The sequence below is a fragment of the Lonchura striata genome, chromosome 4 (assembly GCF_050655825.1).
Source record: "Lonchura striata isolate lonStrDom1 chromosome 4, ASM5065582v1, whole genome shotgun sequence".
NCBI classification, from domain to species: domain Eukaryota; kingdom Metazoa; phylum Chordata; class Aves; order Passeriformes; family Estrildidae; genus Lonchura; species Lonchura striata.
In genome coordinates, this window is record NC_140706.1 from 25,133,757 (window position 1) to 25,154,250 (window position 20,494).

General features: G+C 35.4%; 1 protein-coding gene across 2 annotated transcripts in view; it reads right to left on the reverse strand.

Moving 5' to 3' along the window:
- Positions 1-2,049: 2,049 nt before the first annotated feature.
- Positions 2,050-20,494, reverse strand: part of GABRG1 (gamma-aminobutyric acid type A receptor subunit gamma1) — a 58,199-nt gene continuing 39,754 nt past the window's right edge. Inside the window, exons 5-10 of one of the 2 annotated variants that reach the window (XR_014955084.1) lie at positions 19,941-20,023; positions 18,803-18,940; positions 18,522-18,674; positions 16,121-16,332; positions 15,718-15,841; positions 11,181-11,299 (exon numbers count right to left, since the gene is read on the reverse strand). Coding sequence is in view for 1 of the 2 variants with exons in the window: in XM_021524837.4 (XP_021380512.1) it covers positions 11,021-11,299; positions 16,121-16,332; positions 18,522-18,674; positions 18,803-18,940; positions 19,941-20,023 (865 nt within the window). In the remaining variant the exon portion in view is untranslated. Of the gene's footprint in view, positions 11,300-15,717; positions 15,842-16,120; positions 16,333-18,521; positions 18,675-18,802; positions 18,941-19,940; positions 20,024-20,494 lie in introns of both variants that reach the window. The other variant, XM_021524837.4, reaches the window with a different exon arrangement.

Here is a 20,494-nt window from a genome sequence, read left to right on the forward strand (position 1 = left end):
GTGAGTGTTTGAATTAACCCAGCAATAACAGAAAATGAGAAAAAAAAAGTGCAGCAAATGAGAAAAGGGTGAACAGTACAATGGAAGTTTAGGAAACACCAGTGATTTATAATGTAAGGAAAGGAACTGAGAACCAGATTTGCTGAGGAAAGTTATGAGAAGGTTGAAAAAGCTTGAAACAAGGAGAAGTGATGAAGAAACCTGAACTGTTTCTTGTTGGATGGAGCACATGAGAAAAGAGAAGAGTAGCAGTTGACCTGACACAACCCATGAGGAACTGGCAGTGATCATGAAAACATTCAGTTGCCAGTATGTACCTAACATTGGCTGGTCAGGTCTGAAAATGGTTACTGTGTGCTGCCTGCTCACTGGCCTGTGTGGAATGACTTCTGTGCTCACAGTCCCCTTCCCAAAAGAGAAGTGAGAGCACCACAGATGTTACCCTTGCCAAGAGAAGCTCTGTTTGTAGTCTCAGGGCTTGTGGACCATGTTACTCCCTCACAAAAAAAACACTGTGTAGGACCTTAGGGCTTGAGAGGGAATGTAGAAAGGTTTATGCACTGCTTTGAAAAGTTCTGTCATTCTGAAAAGCAGTCATTTCTTTTAACTGGGATTTTTTAATATCCACAGGTTTCATTTATACACTTTGAGTTCCTAATACATATTTTAGAAGACCTCTTTAACTTCTACTGTGGATATTATTAGCAAATAATAAAATTGGGTATTACTCAAAAATATTTATTTATTATGACATTTGTTTACTAATTCTTATGAAGTAAAAGGTTAATTTAGATATTATTAAGATGAAGGAGTTGGGAAGTCTAAAAATTAACTTTCTTGTTCTGGCTCTGCTGACATTTAGTAATCCAGTCAGCAAGGCTTGTGTCACCCCAAATCATAGTGGCCTCAGTACGGTAGAAAAGAATAAATTTTGACTTTTCCATGAGAAATGAAGTCATTTTAGCTCCTTACAGGCACATTATCTGAAATTCACCCCATTGACAATAATACTGAAAAATGTTTACCTTAAAAATACAGATGACAGATTTTGATTTGAAGTCTGTACATAAAGGCTTTGCCTAATTCCTTCATTCATCAACAGTACTGTGGAAGCTAGAGGCTTGATTCTTTTGACCTAAAAAGCTATTCAAAATATTTTTAACTCAGAGGTTTGTTGTTATGAAATACCACAGTTCTTTTCACTGTATGCACAATGGACAAGAAATCAACAATCTTAAAGAAAACTATATTAATTTAAGCAAGCTATCAAGACATGATACTGGAGGTAGTTACCAGGGAAAAAAGAACATAAAATGCTAAAGGAAATGTAGGGACCCTTAAATTTAATCTGAAAAGGTTGTGAAAGAGACTGCAGATATCTGTGGCATTTTCCAGAACTACCAGAGACTTTAAACATCTTTGACTCCTTTCCCATGATTTTTACGTTGACTGAATCCCTCTTTCACCACCTTTCCACAGTCAGTTTAGAATGCATTAGAAATATTTCCTGGGACTGACTACATGAGGATGATGACACAGGCAGATCCTGTGAACAATGAGGATTTTCCCCTGGTTATTTTCTTCAGCATGAGCCCTGCTCCTTGACCTGAAGCACATCTAATAGAGCATTACAACTTTTCCTAAAATGACAGAACAAAGAAGAGGGAGACACACATCATGGCCATGAGGGATTCTGGAATGGGAGAATGGTATTAGCCAAGCACCAGGTCTGGCCAAAGTGAAAGGGCTGTGTGGGAGAGTAAAACCACTTCTCTTGGCAGTTATAAGTAGGACATATTTATCAGCTATAAAACTGGTCCCAAATAAAATGGTTGATAAAACTGGATTTTAGTTCCAGAGCTTTATTTCTATGACATGACCGTGTTGTTCCTACATTATTATCAAAAGAAGGAAAGAGAAGCAAATAAAGGATTGTTGTATATAAGCGCAATGTGTAAAACTGTTTTCACCAGAATGACCATTGTCATAATTGTCTTGAAGAGAAAAGAATGCATGGCATATAGAGAATAAATAGCATAAGAAAGTAAGTAGCCAGGCACTATTTATTTTTTCACAGTGTAACTAATCAACTTCACAGCAGATACAGTATAAACAAGTGCATTACAACTGCTTCACAAAATTCAGTGTTGAAACTCTCTTGATTCTTATCAATTTAAGAGACATTAGAATACAAACATCTATTAATTTTGCACAGAACACGTTATTCAATGGTGGGGCATAAATTTATTTTTTTTAAGACTATGGCTTTCAGAATTTTACATTTAGAAGATTACAGATTACATTGCAGTAACATCTGTATGAACCATGCACCAGGGTGCAAGCACATTTCCTTTCAATGCACAAGGACTAGTGCAACATTTATATGACAATTCAATAGACATTAACATTCACGGTAGAGTTATGAACCATAAAACCTATCCTTCAAACCACTGTTAGTCTTCTGATAAAAGGTTTCTGATATTTTTTTTCTCTAGAGGTCCTTATAATCCAACTCTTTCTCATAACATTACTTCAGAATTTCTGTTTCCAAAGCCTTGTGTCTCCAAGCCCCTTCTGATAGAGGGCCATAAACACCTCCTTTCTGAGCTTGTTATTAGTGTTCTTTTTACCAGTCTAAAAGTCTCATTTGCACTTCCATAAAATCAGCTTTTAGCAGCAGCGATACTGCATGAGCTATGCTGCTGAAAACAAAAGAAAACCAAGCAACCATAGGATGAAATCTGTCTCTTTGCTTTCACATCTCCCCACATGTCAACAAAATTTTAAAAAAAAAAGAAAGAAAATTCCCCCAAAGGCTACAAAATTCTAGCCTTGAACCATAATTGAACTTTCTGCACTATTCTATAGCAATCTAATTTATTTCAAACACTCAGTGATGCCTAGTTACTATTTTTGAAGTACTTGAAGCTGAATGCTCAAGGGATAATTTTTAGAAAGGGCTAAACTTCTGAAAAGAATTTTTTTTTCTTTCATGTCTTAAACTGCACATCAGAAAATAAGGCATCCAAAATCTAAGAGTATACTAAAAAAAAAAAATTCTGAGTCAATCTTTTACCATGATATCAGCAGAGTTCTGAAAACAGATAGCAGAATCCATCTATTCTGCAAATGCAGAAGTAAATGAGGAAATTTGCTCCATATCTGCTCCAAATATGTAGAAAATCTACTATTCACCTAGATGGTATTTTCATATTTACCTTTAGTGATACCATTGCCCATCTCTTCTCTCTTTCTTCTTCAGTAAAAAGGAGTAAAATTAAAAATTTAATCCACAAGACCCATCAAACAAAAACCTGTAATTATTTTAAGCTTCTGAACTACTCCTATGTTCCAAATGCACAAATCTTAAGTGGGGTTTTTTTTGACCTTTTTGGTCACATTTAGAACATAAATTTTATTGGCAGGAGGAAGCTTGTTAAAATGACAATCAGAAACTGATGTATACGTTCTTATATCTTGCTTTCCAGTCTACATATATATATATATATATATAAATATATATATATATATATATATTGTTGCCATTGCCATTGTAATTTCTGTAATGCCCATTGTAGCTGTACATGGGATTTAGCCAAGAGCATCATCTGCTTATCACCTCTGAAGTCTTCTGGTTCAGCCATGCTCATTAATAGTATTGTCAAATATAAAAAATATTATATCAGTGTTTCATTATAACCCAGCAGACAGACTTTTTCAAAACTGAAAAGCAAGTAAAACTCAATTTAATACCTGAAAATGCTTTCATTTTGGTATTGCACACAAAAGATTATGGCATTTTAAGAGAGGCTGAAGAAGTCATGGCTTAATCACATTGAAAGACTGTGAGGATGCCTTGATGTTTCCAGGTAATTGAATATAATAATGGATGAATACATTCCAAAACTACTGGAAAAGTGCCAAATAACTAAATAGAACTGTAAATATCACCATAATAATAAAAATAATAGCAATGATAATAAAAATAAAAATAATACCCCAACTAAGGATATTTTTGGAAGGAAAACTCTAATGGAAGAATAAATTTGCTTCAGTATCACATACTTTATATATAAACTTTAGAAGCAGCACAGAGAATTACAGCATTAATCTTATATTCCATATTTCTTAAAATAAGTTATCCACAAGGGCATTAATAAATAACTTTAAAAGGAACACTGATGCATAATATTGCAACATTGTCCATTGGTGCCAAAATGCTATCAAATTAAATGCATAGTATAAATATTCACTTAGGTAGTTAAAAATATCATCATTTTTTTAAAATATTGAATAAAAACCAAGGATGTACTAGTAAGAAGCGAAGCCTGAGTAACTGAAACATTATGTGAACTATAGATGGCAAGACAGATATTTGGATTGTCATGCATTTGAATACTGGACCCTCAATATGGTAAATACTGAGACATATCATAAATCAACAAATGTTATCAGACCATAAACTGCAATTGTTTGTGAAACTTTCATGCAGGGAAATAAAAATTATAGCAGTATTATGCTTGGATAAATTAAGTAAAAATATTCATTTTTTAAAATATAGAAATCACCATGAGACTACCAGATTCTGAAGCATAATCTATAGCAATTTAAAATGTAAGTAAAGGTATCACAACACAACTCTTCATGTTCAGACAAAGAGTCCAAGTGTTTGTAGTGGGCAACAGTGGGAAATACAAAAGATACTGTGAATACTCACAAACCATTAGGATTTTTTCGGTGACTTAAGTGTGAACACAGATTATATATTAATACTGGGCCTATGAATATGCAAATTTCCATATTTATCCTTCTTGGGAAATCTGAACTATAGGGCAAGTTCTTTCTTTTCTACTGCTCTTAGACCATCGTTGGCAGATGGACTAACATGACTTCAGTGTTTAAAGTGGTCATCACCTCTTTTCTGAATTATTTCACAAGCCAAAAGACTCCTATATACCATCTTCCTAAGGAAGAAAAACAATTCAAGGGGAAATATATATCTGTAGTTAAATGATGACTCATCCTCATTTTCCACCCACGGCAACAGTTTTGGATTTTGTTTTTAAATATCAAATTGGCAAAAGTAATGCATCCTCTGTAGAGGCAGTGCTGGTCATTAACAGTGCTGCCTTTAAACTCCTTCAACCTTCTCAGGTCTAAATGACGTAGGAATCCTAATGCCACCCCAGAGAGCCAGTCTGCCTCCTTAGCAGGATCAACTGAAAATCACTTTTCCAATGTTTGGCAGGAAGACATCTCCTACCTGTAATGCCTGGACAAGGAAACTTCAAGAGGAAACTTTTCCTTCTGAATTCAGCAATGCTCAAACCCTGATGATAAAGACATTGTATGAAACACACAGAGCATTACTGTGTGTTACCAGAAACACACAAAATAATTACTTCCAACCCAAAAAATATTTTGAATCTCAGGTAGGCCTGCAGTGATGTATTGAAAAGTAGGTACTACAAAGAATTACAAAAGAGAAGCCTTATTACTGTGAGCAGAGTCTCATCCCTCTTGATCCTGTCAGTGGGACTCAGGCCCTGCTGTCAGTAGAAAAATTGTCCTCATTTGCACATGCCATACGCCTACCCTTCTGAACATCTTTTCTTGACTAAGAAAAGGAACTGAGAAAGAACAAGGTAGAACAGTTTACAGGTTTTCTGTCCTACATCCCCCATGGCTCTCCTCACACAGTTAAAGTGAGACTGACGTGCCAAAAGCACAGTCTGCAGGCAGAGCAAAATTAGTCACAGACAAGAGGAATAAGAATTTTACAGACTTTTTTTCCTTAAAATACCATGACACTGTCACAGTTTTTTTTCAGAATCAGCCTATTACTGGTGAACAGGACCCAGCTAAGGTAGAAAGGGCTGTATCATTTGGTCTGCTTCAGTTTTAGCCAATCTCCTGTCTCCAAGAGTAATTTGAGATTTCTGCTAAAGCTCTCTGGCTTTCTCAGTGAGGTTTACCAGTAAGTAAAATCAAAAGTTTATTTGCTGCCTTTTCACTAGTATCATAACATCCAAAAAATAACTGTGACAGTCTCAGGCAGAAATGACCCTTCCTTTTAACCAGAAACCAACCTCCCTGGAGCATCCCAGCTATCTAGTTTATGTTTGGCATAATCACAATTCATCTTTCTCAATTCCTGATGGAAATAGGGGATGATAACTGAGTGCAGTCTGAGCCAAGTTTCTATTCCCAAATATTTTAGCCCTTGAGGGGATTAATAGCAATTTAGATTGGGTACTAGGCCTTTCCCAGTGCCTACTGCACTAATTAATAATCAGTAATTTAAAAAATGCTTTTACATCTAATAATACATGAAGATTTAAAAAAAAGATTTTTCTCATTCAACCTGATCTCTATTTTCTGTTCAACATTTCACCAGAATATTCAAGATAATATTCTATTGCTCATTCAGTCTGTAGTTACTGCATAGGAAATACAATATTTTCCTTTTTATTTAAAACATTATAAATATTTAATTATATTGCAAGGAAATCAAGGGCATTATCACAAATACCACTGAGAAACCTATGAACTAAATATAAGTCATTCAGATACATGTAACTTGATTCTAGGATCACTGCCACCATCAATCTTTCCCTCATACCATTGTTTCCTTTCCTCCCACCAGTTTTCAGTGCAGGTTCTCAACTGAATGAAAAATGCCCATCACAACAAGCCATCCTTCAGCCTCCAGATGCAAACTCCCGCCACCTGTCTTAGAGAAAAACTTGGTCATAATCTTGTGTGTTCAGTTAGATGATCCTACCCACCTGTGGGAAATACTAACTCTAACTAAGAGTAAAGTAAAGATAATTTTTCACATTTTGTTTCATCTGACAACAGAGCATTAGAATTGCTGTTGCTGACTGAAATTAAGCAAAAACAAGAGATCACTGAAAAAACGAGGACAGATCTATTCCTTTCCTCCACTTGAATCATTTTTGTAGGAAATCCATGGCATGAACCAATGCAAAAGCCTTTTCTACAGTCTGGACACTATTCTACCACTTCCTGTGAGTCAGTCTCCTCCTGAAGCACATTCATGAGGCATGTGGACATCCACTGAGCTTTTTTAGGAACAGAAGCACAGTAATTCTTTCTGATTCCTGGCTTTTTATTTTTCAGATGTGGAATTTCCCATTAGTTTCTATCTTTTCCATCTATTATAATGACTAAAAAATGCAGTATTATTTCATATACATGAAAGATCACATTTAACATACAACTGAGAGAAACTACAATGAATTCTACAAAAATATTTATACTAACAGAAAAATGTATTTGCTATTTGCACTAGTTCTCAGCTATTTGGAAACAGTAGACAGAAATTATGACTGATACAATTAAATCTAACATATCTTACTTTAGGCAGATAGATATTTAAATCCAGACTCCTCCTGTTCACTTTCAATTGTAAGGTGTTTGCAAATTACAAAACACAGTTCATATATCAATTTTAAACAAATGTTCTACTACCATACCAAATAAAGAAGAGAAAGTTATAAAAATACTGTTGAAGGTGATTCTCTTTCAAAGACTTACACAATCTATATCTCTGAATAACAGAAAATTGGATAAGGTTAAAGTCTTTGAAACACATCAACATGTGAATATAAAATACATTACCCAGAGTTCATGCTTTGGTCGCACTGCCACTACATAAAACAGATTTATTCAGACACAGAAGACATGCACTAAAGATCAGTGGGGTACAATCATAGACAGAACCTTACCAAAAAATAACACACTGATCTGTATTCACTACTAAAACAGACAACTGGTAAACACTAATACAGAAATATCAAGGAAAAGTCTCTTTTTTGAAAAATACATTTCAAGAGAAGCCAAAGATAGGTGCAGTATAAAAGAGTTTTCCCAGAATTTTTGCCCCTCTCTGCCTTTACAGCAATTTCTCCTCTTACGTCCCTCTTTTTCAATGAGAAAATCTCTTATTGAAAAGGCTCTGGCTCACATCCTTAATGTTCAATTATTTGAACTACTGAACACTCATTATTGAAATTAGTGCAAATTAAGCATGTGTTAATGGCATTGATTCATGATAGCATCACTCTTTATGACAGTACATAAGAACACCCTTTTCTGAGTTCTGGTTTAGTAACAGTAGTAATTAGGAATATGTTTAAGTGTGTGCTTATGCAGTAATGGTCAGCATAATATGACTCCCAAAAAATGTGATCCCAGCTAGGAGTAAGCAAACTTTTTATCTAGGTAAGTTTGAAAAATGATCGCAGCATCTAACTCCATTCAATTATACTGTCTGGTTTTTGTCATTTTAAAAAGTATCACTTAGATTTCTTGTAACCAAGTGTTTACATGCAAATTAGAAAAAAAATCATAGGACTAAAATAATCCACTTATTACATGCCATGATATAGTTCACTGCAATCGTATTCCTATTTGCACTCCCAGTACTATGAGAAACTAAAATTATTTCATCAGAAGCAAATGAAGTACACAGAAAAGTTTGTCAACAGACAGAAGCAAGTGTATCCATAAGCCAAACAGCCATAACACTCAATAGGTTTAATACTCCATTACATTGTTCCATAGAAATTAGAGATGAAAGACTTCTTATCCATCCCTTGCCAATTTTGAATGTTTTCTCTTCTCCAATTCAGTCACTGGAGACTGATTGGCAACTGACAACCACATGAATAGAAAAAGCTAACTAGATGAGCCAGAGGAGAGCAGGCTGTGAAATTTGTATTTCCTCTTGTGAGGTGCCAAATTATTTTAAGTTTCCTTTGTTTAAAGGTGAATTAATGAAACTCGGGAACTCACTAAATCTGTGCCTTGCACTGTTCAGCAAGCTGACTGCTTTTCAAGCACATATCCAATGTACTGCTGAAGCCACCTTCATCCCTCCTACAGAGGAATGTTCAGCATGCTGTCAGAAAGCATCAACCTACATTATGGAATAAAAACTGACATGTTTCTTTTGGACTGAACATTTTATGAAATTGAGACTCTAAAAAGCCAATAAATTATAGCAGATCAGTGTTAATGGTACTGCACTTCTATATTCCGTCCAACAGTCAGAAGAGCTGGTACTCAGAAAGGTCATATCACAAATAATGCCAGCCATACTCATCATCTGGGCTTTCTGCTCTCAAGAACTCTTATATTTCATCAGCTAAATACTGAAATAAAGTTTTCATTAAAATTGGATTTCTGTCACACTTCCACTACAACTGCACATTCTCTATTAAACTTCAGGGCTCAACACTGGAATAACATTTCCTTTGAAATGTGTATTGTATATCATATCTTACTATACCTGGTACCAACTAGACTATAAATATAGTCATTCTTTCTGAGAAATTCAGAGGTGGGAGCATATTCAACAGAAATATTGGGGGGAAAAGGGGGAGCCCTTAATGTAACATTTTCTATTCTTAGCTATTAATCATGTCTTTATCTTTAGTACTGAATATCCTTACCTACAGCCAAATACTAATCCCATTAATCCTCTTTAAAATCTGTAAGGTCTTCTGTGTAATGCCAACTTTTACTTAATGCATATATTAATTTTACAGTGATTTTTGCAAGCTCACTTGAGACTGACCAGTTTCTTTTTAAGAAAGGGGAAAAGACTGCACTTTTCCATAATGAAGACAATGGGTTTAGAAATAGAAATTAGATATCAAATGCTGCCAGGCAGAAATAGTCAACACCAAGAGGTCAATTCAGAAAGACTACTACTGAAGAATTTCTACCAAAGCTCTCACCACAGAAGGGATGGAGAACTGCTCCTATGATTTTGGGGGGACATATCCCATCTTGGAGAAGATTCATCAATGCATAAGGATTACTTTAACTCCCCCTCCATAACACATCTTTTCCAGTAGAAACAAACAAACATCAAGAAGGTAATTGCCCAGCAATCCATACCACACATTCAATACCTTAATCCTTGGCTTTGGCTCAGTGAGAGGCATGTGCAGTAACAAACCAGATCTACAAAACCATGCTGTGTGCAAAGGGGAGCAGACCACACACCGCACTCTTAGGACTGGGGCTTTAACACAGTGATATGAGTACAATGAATACAGCACTGTTACAGGTCTTCCAAATTCTGCTGATACAAATTCTTTCAAATGCAGGGTTATGACTTTTTCTCCAACACTGAGTATGTGAAGATCATTATGCTTAATGGCCAGAATCTGAGCCAACACATCTGTTTTCTATTAAATGAGCAGGCAATGGCAGCTGGATAAAAATTTCTGAAAGTTGTAGACCTCTTGGACAACTTTTGGGAACTCACAACAATGAAGTAACAGAAAATGGAGCACAGATAAAAATGTAATCTAAGGTTGAAAGCCAAAAGTCTCTATACATGGTCAGAATAAGACAAGCTCAGAATTATCCTTGGGTGTTTTGATATATCCATTCCTTGCTGGTCTTATATCTGCATTCTGTATAAATCTGAATTGATTAATTACCATCTAATCACACTTTTTTAACATACTGGAGAGAACAAATGGCTGAAAAGAGAAATGTTACATTTCAACTTTTCAAAATTAGGGATTAATAAAATCATCACCTTAAGGATGAAATGGATGAGAGTAACTAATCCCATTTAATTAAGGCTTTCTTTGTAAAGGTGTAAGAGATGCTACAAAATCCTTCTGCATTGTCATTTAGAATTAAAATTGAGAGCTTATGTAGGATAGTTCAGTTAAATAGCATAGCCTCTGATTTTGTATTTTCTTAGAGCTGGAAAAAAATGTATATATGCGTGTTCAAGAATGATAAATCTTAGGGGTATTTATTTTAAAATGTTCTCTTCAAAAATACCAGTATCAGTTCTGCAGCTGATCACAAGAGGGAGACTACATCATCATATTTCCTCTTATTGTTTCAAATTTTTAAAGCATACAAAAAATTTGAGTATTTTGGACCAGCTCTAATCTTTGCTCAGTTAAAATATTAATGACTATTCAATTAGTACTTTTTTCTGAGTTTGTCAAACCTATGAAATTTACAGATAAAGATAGCCAATCCAGTAAACAAGATTGAACAATGCAAAGGCAGTTGGAAAGAAGATTCGAGAATAGGAGTCAATTTTTGCTATACGGATGTGTATTCTTCCTTCTCGCCAAGATCCTGTGCGGCAGTCTTCAAAACAACAAAAGAAACTAGCACAGTCTTTTCCTTCTAGGCACTCATATCCATAATCATCATCACGTTCAGGGAGATGATTAATGTTATTAATTGGAATTAGTGTTGATCCAGGTCGAACAGCAATTGCAGGTGGTTTCTTAAAAAAAAAAAAAAAAAAAGAAAATATAGTTTTGTGTGTTTTAATCCTCATATTAAATAATTCCATAGGCTTTCCCTGGCAATATAATCACCTTCAGCACAAAATAGAGAAATTCTTATATTAAAGAAAACAGTTTGGAAAGCTTAGAAAATTATGAACCGCGTGTAATTAGCCCATGCAAGCAATAGATCATGAACTACTTTCACCTGCCACAGTGAAAATTGGGTTGTGCTGGGATTTGGGAATAGTAGATAATTAGTTACACAGACAGGGTTAGCTGATCCCATCTACACAACACAGACAAACATTTTGAAGTCAGTCACTTCTTGACAACTGGGTCACAACCAAGTCCACAAGCAGGCTGTAATCACCACTAACAAAGGAAGGATGGTCCCCCCATGTTTTGGAGCCTTTAGGAGACTAGATGTGTTTCTCGAAGCTACATTTACACAATAATAAGAAGGCTAATGGGTCTAGCACAGCATCACTGGTGAAGTTTAACAGATTTAGACATGTATGGCCAGGCTACGACATCTAACTCTCAGATGTTAAATCCCTATATAATACACCCTCTCTTTAGAATCCAAGACACAACTCCTTAGGGGAAGGCCACTCAAGTCACTGATAAATTTAGTGCTTAATTCTTACTTTCACTTTCTGTGGGCATAACAACCTTCTTGTATCTGATAAAAACTCAGTGTAATATGTTATTATTCTCAAAAAAATCTGGGTGGCTTATTGCCTAGTATATATAGTGCCTGCTATTCCCTTACTTGTGACTTTTGTGTTTCCACCTTCCTTTTACTTACACTAACACAACCCACCTTTTCCCCTTTTACTTCTTTGTTTCTCCAGTTTTATATTCATCATTCTTGTTTTCCTGATTGTTTCAAAATATACCCTCTTTTTTCATCTGTCCTTTATCTTCTCTTTCTAAATCTCACAGCTGTCTTAAACTATTCCATAATCCTCTTCCAACGTACTCAACCCCATCCCACATTTGGCATCTCTTCTAAGATCGTCAGACCAAAGAGAAAGGTTACATTAACTCTACTCTTATATTGTGTTCTCTCTTTTCTATACTCTTCATATTTTTTCTTGTAAGGGCGAAAACAGCAGGAAAGGAAGCAGTAAGAAAATCTAATATTAACCAATTATGTATGATAGACAATGAAAACACATGAAAAAAATATGGAAAGTGTGAAGCCAGCATCTAGTTTCTTGTTATGCTTTAAAGTCCTCTTGTCCCACTTCCTGGGAATTACTTTGGCCAGTACACAGACCCCTATACATTGTTAAGGTGACATTCTTTTGCTTCAGAGACCTTTTACCCAATATCCCAAGGCATGGTGTTAATGTAGTGCAATATCCACCATGTTTTCAAATAGCTTTATTTAATAAGTGTCTCTACCAGAGAAAGTTTCACACAGACTGCTGTTTCAAAACTTATTATACATGATGACTTAGGGAGCTAATTATCATCCTGAAGGACCTCATTATTCTTCTCAGTTATGATAAAATCCTGACAATACTAAGAAACAGGAGTTACATGCTTCTATCCTAATTTGAGGCATTGCAAAGAGAGCTTGTTTTTATAAAACATGAAAAGTAAGTTCATTTATTTTTTGAAATTAAGAAAAAGTCTTTATTCTGCTGAAGATAAACAGGGAAAGATGGCTATTTCTGATTCACACCTATGCTGCTTTTACAAAAATTTCCTCACTTTTGGTTTGACCCATGTAAGATTTATGGCATGGGTTGTTTCTACTAGTGGGGTAAAACAGGAATCCTCCACACAGAAACATCATGGGAGAAGGAAAAAATTATAGTACTGCTTTCCACTGTTCACATAACCAGCACAGACTGGAGGCTTTCCACTGTTCACATAACCAGCACAGACTGGAGGTAGCTACTGAATTACAAGTTTGAAGAGGTGGCTGGAGAGAGGCAGACACAGTCATCCTGTGGGCTTAACTACCTACAGAAAATACATAAAATGTGTGTAAGAGGCAATGTGAGGGAAAAGAGGAAAAAAGACCAACACCTCACAAGAAAATGCCTTTATATAAATTGGCAGAAATGGAAAAAAAAGAACGAAAACAAAACAATAAAACACCCACAACATGTAGATACAGAAGTACATGCTGATTTTTTATGGATATGCCTACTGAAATTGTAGATAAAACAGCATGTGTTGTGAGATCATTTATAATACACTCTGATAGGATCAAACCCAATTATTCTGCAATAACACTAATACAAGTACAAAAGAAAGTCTTTGTCTGTGGAGATCATGGCACAGGTGATACATTCATTTCAGGTGAAATGATGATCAGAACAAGATCCACAACTAATTAAGTTTAATCTTTCCTGCCTAAACTCATTATCCTTACTAATGTGGATTTGCATAAGCCAATTCATACTACCTTTCTTGAATGATGCCAGCACATATTTTCTAAGATAAAACTGCTGTATATCACTTGCAAAATCTTGCCAGTTTTTTCCACAAGATCATTTATTGTGGCTTACTGGCATCAGTTTCTGGAATAGTAACCCATTCATTGCATTTTGCAGTAGAAATAGATCTATGCAAGGCAAGTTTCCCAAGGAAAAAATCACTTGTAAATGAGTTTTCAGAAGAAATTAAACTGAATTTTAAAATGCAACTGTTTTTTTGAGTTGCATATCCTTAACTACAAGAAAAAAGAATTAATCGAAGTCTGTGACAAAAATAAAGGGAAAGAAGAAAAGAAAAAAAAAAGAAAAAGAAGAAAAGGATTTGTAATGGTATGACTTCTCGATGCCTTCTTTATTTATTTGGAGCAAGAAAAGTCACAGCTTTTCATAAAACATCACCAGGAAAACTGTTTTGAAATTAGAATCCTTGCATCTAAGTATATTAAATTTAATTCTCCCTTTTCTTTGTGCAGTCTCTTTCTTTGTATGATCTTTTAGCTGTAATGTGTTTAAAGGATTCTGTGCAAAAAGACTTCTTTTTTCAACTTCTTAAAATAAAAAGTATTGTTTAATAACCCAGTAAAACACAAATAAACATTATTTTAGTATTAGATTGCTAATTTTAATCTTAGTGCAAATTCCAACTATTTATTCAGTAAGTTTCATAGTTTCTATCTCATAATTATTCTGCATTTAAAATTTTCATATGCACTGAAAATCTCAAAGCACTTGGCAGATTATTGCACATATGGGTGATGTGTGAACACATTCTACAAAGTGGCATTATTTCATTCAATAGAGCATACTTGCAAACTACTTCAGTGTCTTTTGAGTTGTCAGCAGCTGATCTTTAATATCTGCCTGGTTTGAATACAGCAGTACATCCTGATATCTTTGCCTTCTCTGGGCTGTGCATGCCAAGAGCAGATCTATCAGCACCCTGCTCACCAAGCATTGTTGAGAACTCGTTGCAGCAGCAACCTGAAATTCAATCTGCTGTGCTGACACTGGGATTCCCCTACATCCTTGTTACCTTTTACCCCCATAACTCAGGTGTCCCCTTGCAAAGCCTGCATTGTGCCCCTTCTGTCATGCCCACATTTGTTTCTACCACTAACAGGAAGAAGGTCTGAGCTCTCCATTTTCCAGTTTTCCTGACTGTGCAGGATTCTCTGAGTCAGAGAGTCTTGGTCACAGTGATGTCTGACCAAGGCACCACAGGGAAGTATTTAACACTTCACTAGCTTTGTCCTAAATGCACAGCTGATCCCTTTGGAGAAGCTCACCAGGTGAATCCTAAGGGTTCTCCTTTTCCTGGAATCAAACCCCAACAGCCTCACTGTGCCCCCGTAAGAGAGAGGCCCACAGCAGTGCTGCTCAGAATGGGTGCACTGGTTCTTGCTAAGATGAGTTGCAGAATGGATATGGTTCATAACAGGATTTCTGCACTTCCATAACTGCAATTACTTCTGTAATTTCATATCAATTTCTGTTCCACCTCATACAGAGCTGGTATACAGCCTTCATCCAGAAAGGCAACTGGTATTATGGTTTGGGTATGCTCCTGCATATATTGATGAGATGATTTGGAAAGGGGCTTTATAACATTTTCCTTTTTCTTATTTTCTCCAATATTTTCTTACTTTACACACTACCTTTAAATATTTGTACTGACCTCCAACAATAAATTCATTGGAAATTGCAGTATTCTTACTACACAAACAAAAAGACTCTTAAAATTGAATAATACTTGATCCTGAGATGTGTGGAGGTTTACCATAAAAAAATCAACTTGTAAAAGCAGAAGGTTAATTTAACCAGAAAGAAACACGGAAGCCAATTTAGAAAAGAGTTAAGATAGAATTTCTGTAGTGAGATGCAGAATACTGGCCAATAATAAGCATTTTTTCCTTTGCAAAGTTTTGTAAGATGATGCAGATCCAAAGAAATCCTCATACCTTCAATCCATGCACATTATCTTTACTGCTACAGTTTTAGCTGTGGTTCTCTGCCAGGTGCTGTTTTCAGAAGCACTGTGCCCCTACAGAACCATCTCCACGGGCACACACTTCATGGGCAGTTCTAGAAGCACCAAGGACATGGAATATTATATCAACCCACTCTCCACCTTAGGCTCATGTGTCCTCATTCATATATGTGAAATCATCTAAACCCTTTGCTCACTACTTGTATTTAAACAAAATTAGTACAAGCTCCCAACTGCAGAAAAAACGAAAAAAGAAATATTAGTGCTAATTATCTTTGAACATTAGCTTTTCTGCTTAAGAGGCAGTCATTCAAAATGAATGCTACAATAAAAACCACTCTATTTCTTTTGTTTGTTTGTTTGACTAAACTTACTGATGGCTTAGATTTTGCCTTCTTTTCTTTTCCTTTGTCCCCTTTTCTGTTGCTGGTAAAGTAATGTAAGGTGCCATATTCCATCAAGGCAGCAAACACAAAAATAAAGCAAACTGAAACAAAAAGGTCCATTGCTGTCACATAGGAAACCTTTGGGAGTGACTTCCTAGCAATTGTACTCAGCGTTGTCATGGTCAGCACTGTTGTGATCCCTGTAAAAAAAAAAAAAAAGAAAGAAAGAGGGAAATGTATAGGTAATCAAATCATATTGTGACCAAAAAAGGTAATCATATTAGCTCTTAATTAATCGATGAGTCATATAAGGACTGACCCACAGGAGGGGTCAGTGGGTTCACTACTGATTACATCCACGTACATTGATGCTATGGCAAGGATCCATCCCTATGGATCTCCATGGAATCATAGAGAAAGCAGCACATTTCACCTTCTCTTTAAATCCCACCTATTTTCAACACACACTGAACAAACAATGACACTAAGTTTGTGAAATTTTATAAATCTGACATTAAACTTACACATAAATACAGTAGAAAAACAGGCACAAGTATGCACAAAAATTTTATAAGCACAAGGAAGGCCCTTTGCTCAAATGATTAAAATGTTAAGAATGATGCATTCAGAAATAAAAGGTGTATTATTTATCAATGATTGCAAGCTTTTGGTAAACAAAAGAAAAATGAATAGTGTTTCAAACTGTCTGCTTCTGAAGAAGATGTAGAAGATCAAATTTGATGACATTCACAGCTTTCTGGTCTCATTGTCTAAGTTACCAGATACGCTCTCAACCCTGTATCTTAAGTAATAGAAAATGTTTTCTTTGATTCACTTACATACAAGCTAATTAAAAGAACAAATTTGCCTTAATAGCCATGTGTTCAAAATCTCAACTATACCACTTTTCATTAGTTTAGCATTTATAAGGTGTTAACATTTTCTTCTTCTATTTGATGCTTCAGGGAGATGCAAATCCATTTACATAGTAGTCCAAAATTAAAGTGTGACCTTTTGCTTGAAAAGCAATACTTGAATACACAAATAAATTGTTATTTACATGCACAAGTTTCTTAAAAACAAAAGCAACAAACCAAAACAATGGAATCCACAATGATGTTCAATGATTACTCAGTCACAGAAATCTGATGACATTTCTGCATCAAGGTCTAAAACTATCAAAAGTAATTTTCACTTATTTATTTGAAATTTCAGACTCTCTTCACTAAATTTCAAATAATATAAAGTTAGGGTCCAAGACTGAGATTTTCTTCCCTTACCTTTTCATTAGGATACTGAGTCATGCTCATTCTTGCTTACCTTCTCTCTTAACTCATAAATCTGGCAGGCTTGCTGGTGGTACAAGTGCAGTGGGAAAGGCAGGGAGCTAAATTATGGGCTCATGCTTCTAGTAGCAAACGATCTTGTAGGATGGGAATGGTGTAGGGTGGGAACAATACAACTGATGAGGAAAATTAACTCACATCTCTAACCTCCTAAGATACAACTCTCAGCTCTTGACCTTTCCCCCTGAATAGGTCAGACTGCTCTCACTAGTTCTTCTATAAGCCTCTGTCCCTGCTAAGCTCAAAGCTGTGTCCTGTGCACTCCGTGTACCTGTTTATCAGGCTTCATGTGGGGACTACAACTTTCCTCCAAGGCAGCACATGAATCCTAAACAGTCAAACAGCAGACTGACGCCATGCTAAACAGGTCAGCCAAGATGACACTAACACAGAATTTGTATTAGGACACAGAATCTAACACAGAATCTTTGTATTAGAACTTGCAACCCACTTCAGTACTGTCTGTAATAAAAACAGGAGATTTTGTGAATTATAGGCTTAACTTCTTGAAGTGCAAATTTGGTTGCAAATTTTATGTCATATCCTGGGTATTAAATAATAATTGAATCATTCTCCTAAAAAAAAGACAAACAAACAACCCCCCAAACAAAAACAAACAAGCACAAACCAACCAAAAAAAAACAATGTCAACAACACAAACACCCAACCAAAAAAACTGAACCAGATTTTCTCCATTTTCAGTCATGTAGTAATGACTTCATTTGTTCCATGATGCTAAGTCTCTAACAACAGCCACATGACAGTCCCTGGAGATGATAAAAAACACCATACAGAAATAAAAATGTATTTATGTGAACAAGAGCAGACCCACAAGACTTCAGGATTTCCATGCTCAGCATTTCTTCCTTAAACTGCCGTGCAACTACAACAGGATTCTCCTACTCCCAGTGTTGCAGTTCAGGAGAGAAAATGACCAATCATCACAATCTGAAGGGGAATAAACTGTGGTTAATTTACTCCCTGCTGCACATTTGTATTCCTTGAGAGTACCAGATTATTCAAGGCTGAAAAAAGACACTTACCCAGAGAAGTCCTTGCAGGAACTGCATCCTTATTGATCCAAAATGACACCCATGAAAGAACAACTGTGAGTATACAAGGAATGTATGTCTGAATAGTAAAATATCCCATACGTCTGCTGAGATCAAAGAATATTGTCATAATAATATAATCACCTAAAGAATTAAGAAAAATAATAAAAAATATTTATATGACATCTAATATGGCTTTCAGTAGTAACTTCAACTGTTAGTCTCGATCTAAATAGATATTGCACAAAATAAAACTCAACACTTTGCCTTACCAGACAAGGTATGAGAAATTTCAGTTGTATTTCGTAGCCCCACAAATGCAAACTGATACAGTCTCCAGTATTTTGGATCTGCCACTTCAACAGATGTTTTCTTCCATTTGTATTCAATTTCATTTCTGGGATATCCATCTAGAATGAAACAAAATAAACCAAATATTCAGCCATAGAATTTACCTAAACATGTTTTCTGATCTCTGAAGTTACTCATAAACTAAATCAGAGGTGTACATACAGTGCATCAGAGACCATCCCTGGTCCTTCTGACACACTTAAAATTTAACCACAAAATAAATGGCCTCAATTTTAAGCCTAGGTAAATGTAAGCTCAATCAAAAACTGTGTAAATACAAATGTTTAGAAAATATCTAAGTGGCATTCTCGAACTCCAGTAAAAAAAAACTGGCTCAGAAACATCACTATTAAAATATAAATGTCATTATATTTTTGTTAAATTATCAGAAAGAGCTTAGACGTAGAGACACTGTGCAAACAAAGTGCACAACGACTGGGCACAGCACTTCGTTCTATGGTTTAGCTGAGAAGTTGGTGTTTAGTCTGGACAAGTTCAAGTCAGTTGGACTTGATACTGGAGTTTTTCTCCAACCTTAATGATTGTATGATTACAATAGCACAATTGCCTAGGATTTTTTTTTAACATAGTTTGCATCAAAAGTAGAACCTGAAGGTTGTGGTTTTGCTCATATAAACTAAGTCCCATTGAAAGGAAAAGGACTTATTGTACTGATTCAGCATTTACAGGAGCAAGTTGAAGAAGACATAACTTATTTTTCCTTTTAAGTATACCATATGGAACTAATTCAAAGTTGTCAGGTCTTGCAGGCATAAGAAAACAAAGTTTTTCTAGGACAGTGCATTTCCATTAACTGGAATAGGCACTGTATTAGACTCCTAAGCAAAAAGACAATTTTTAAAGTTGCAAAAAATACATGTGATTAAACTCATTCATTAGTGTATTAAATAATGCAATAAATCTAGTTAAAACATGAATGGTCAGTTCTTTCTTTTGCCACAAGGCTTTAAAAAGTAAACATTTTCTCTCTTGATGCCAAAATTCAAGTAAATTTAAAGCCTGAATGTAAAGAGGACAAAAAATTGTTCTACCACATACAGCTTGAAAACTCCAGAGGACAGGAGTGTTCATCCATAGGAAAATTATGAAGCTGAAGATAGCATTCAGCATTAATTGTCAACCTAATTAGAAAAGGAAGGTTAAAAAAAAAAAAAAAAAAGAAAATAGGTTATATTCAAGAATTCAGATACTTCAAACTACATAGTAAAGAACATGCACAGAAATAAATTTTGCCAATTAATGGATATTATGAATAGCCTCCTGTGTATCAGGAAAACAACACCCAGCATTAGCACTAAAGAACAAAACAGAAATTATTAGTGGATGCAACTTGAGGATCTCTGCTGTTTCAATTGGTATTTCCAGCCATTTCCAAAATTTCAGTTGATCTGGGGGCACCTCTCATCTCTACAAGAAATAGGGGATAAAAATTAGGGTCTGAAGACAGGGGAAGGAGAGAAGATTATGACAGCATAAAAATGAAGTTTTTGCAGAACACATTTATCAAGTCAAATTGCATTTGGCATCATTGTGTCTGGTGGTTTTACATAACAGAAAAATCGTAGGGCACATTGCATTTGCTCTATACTCAT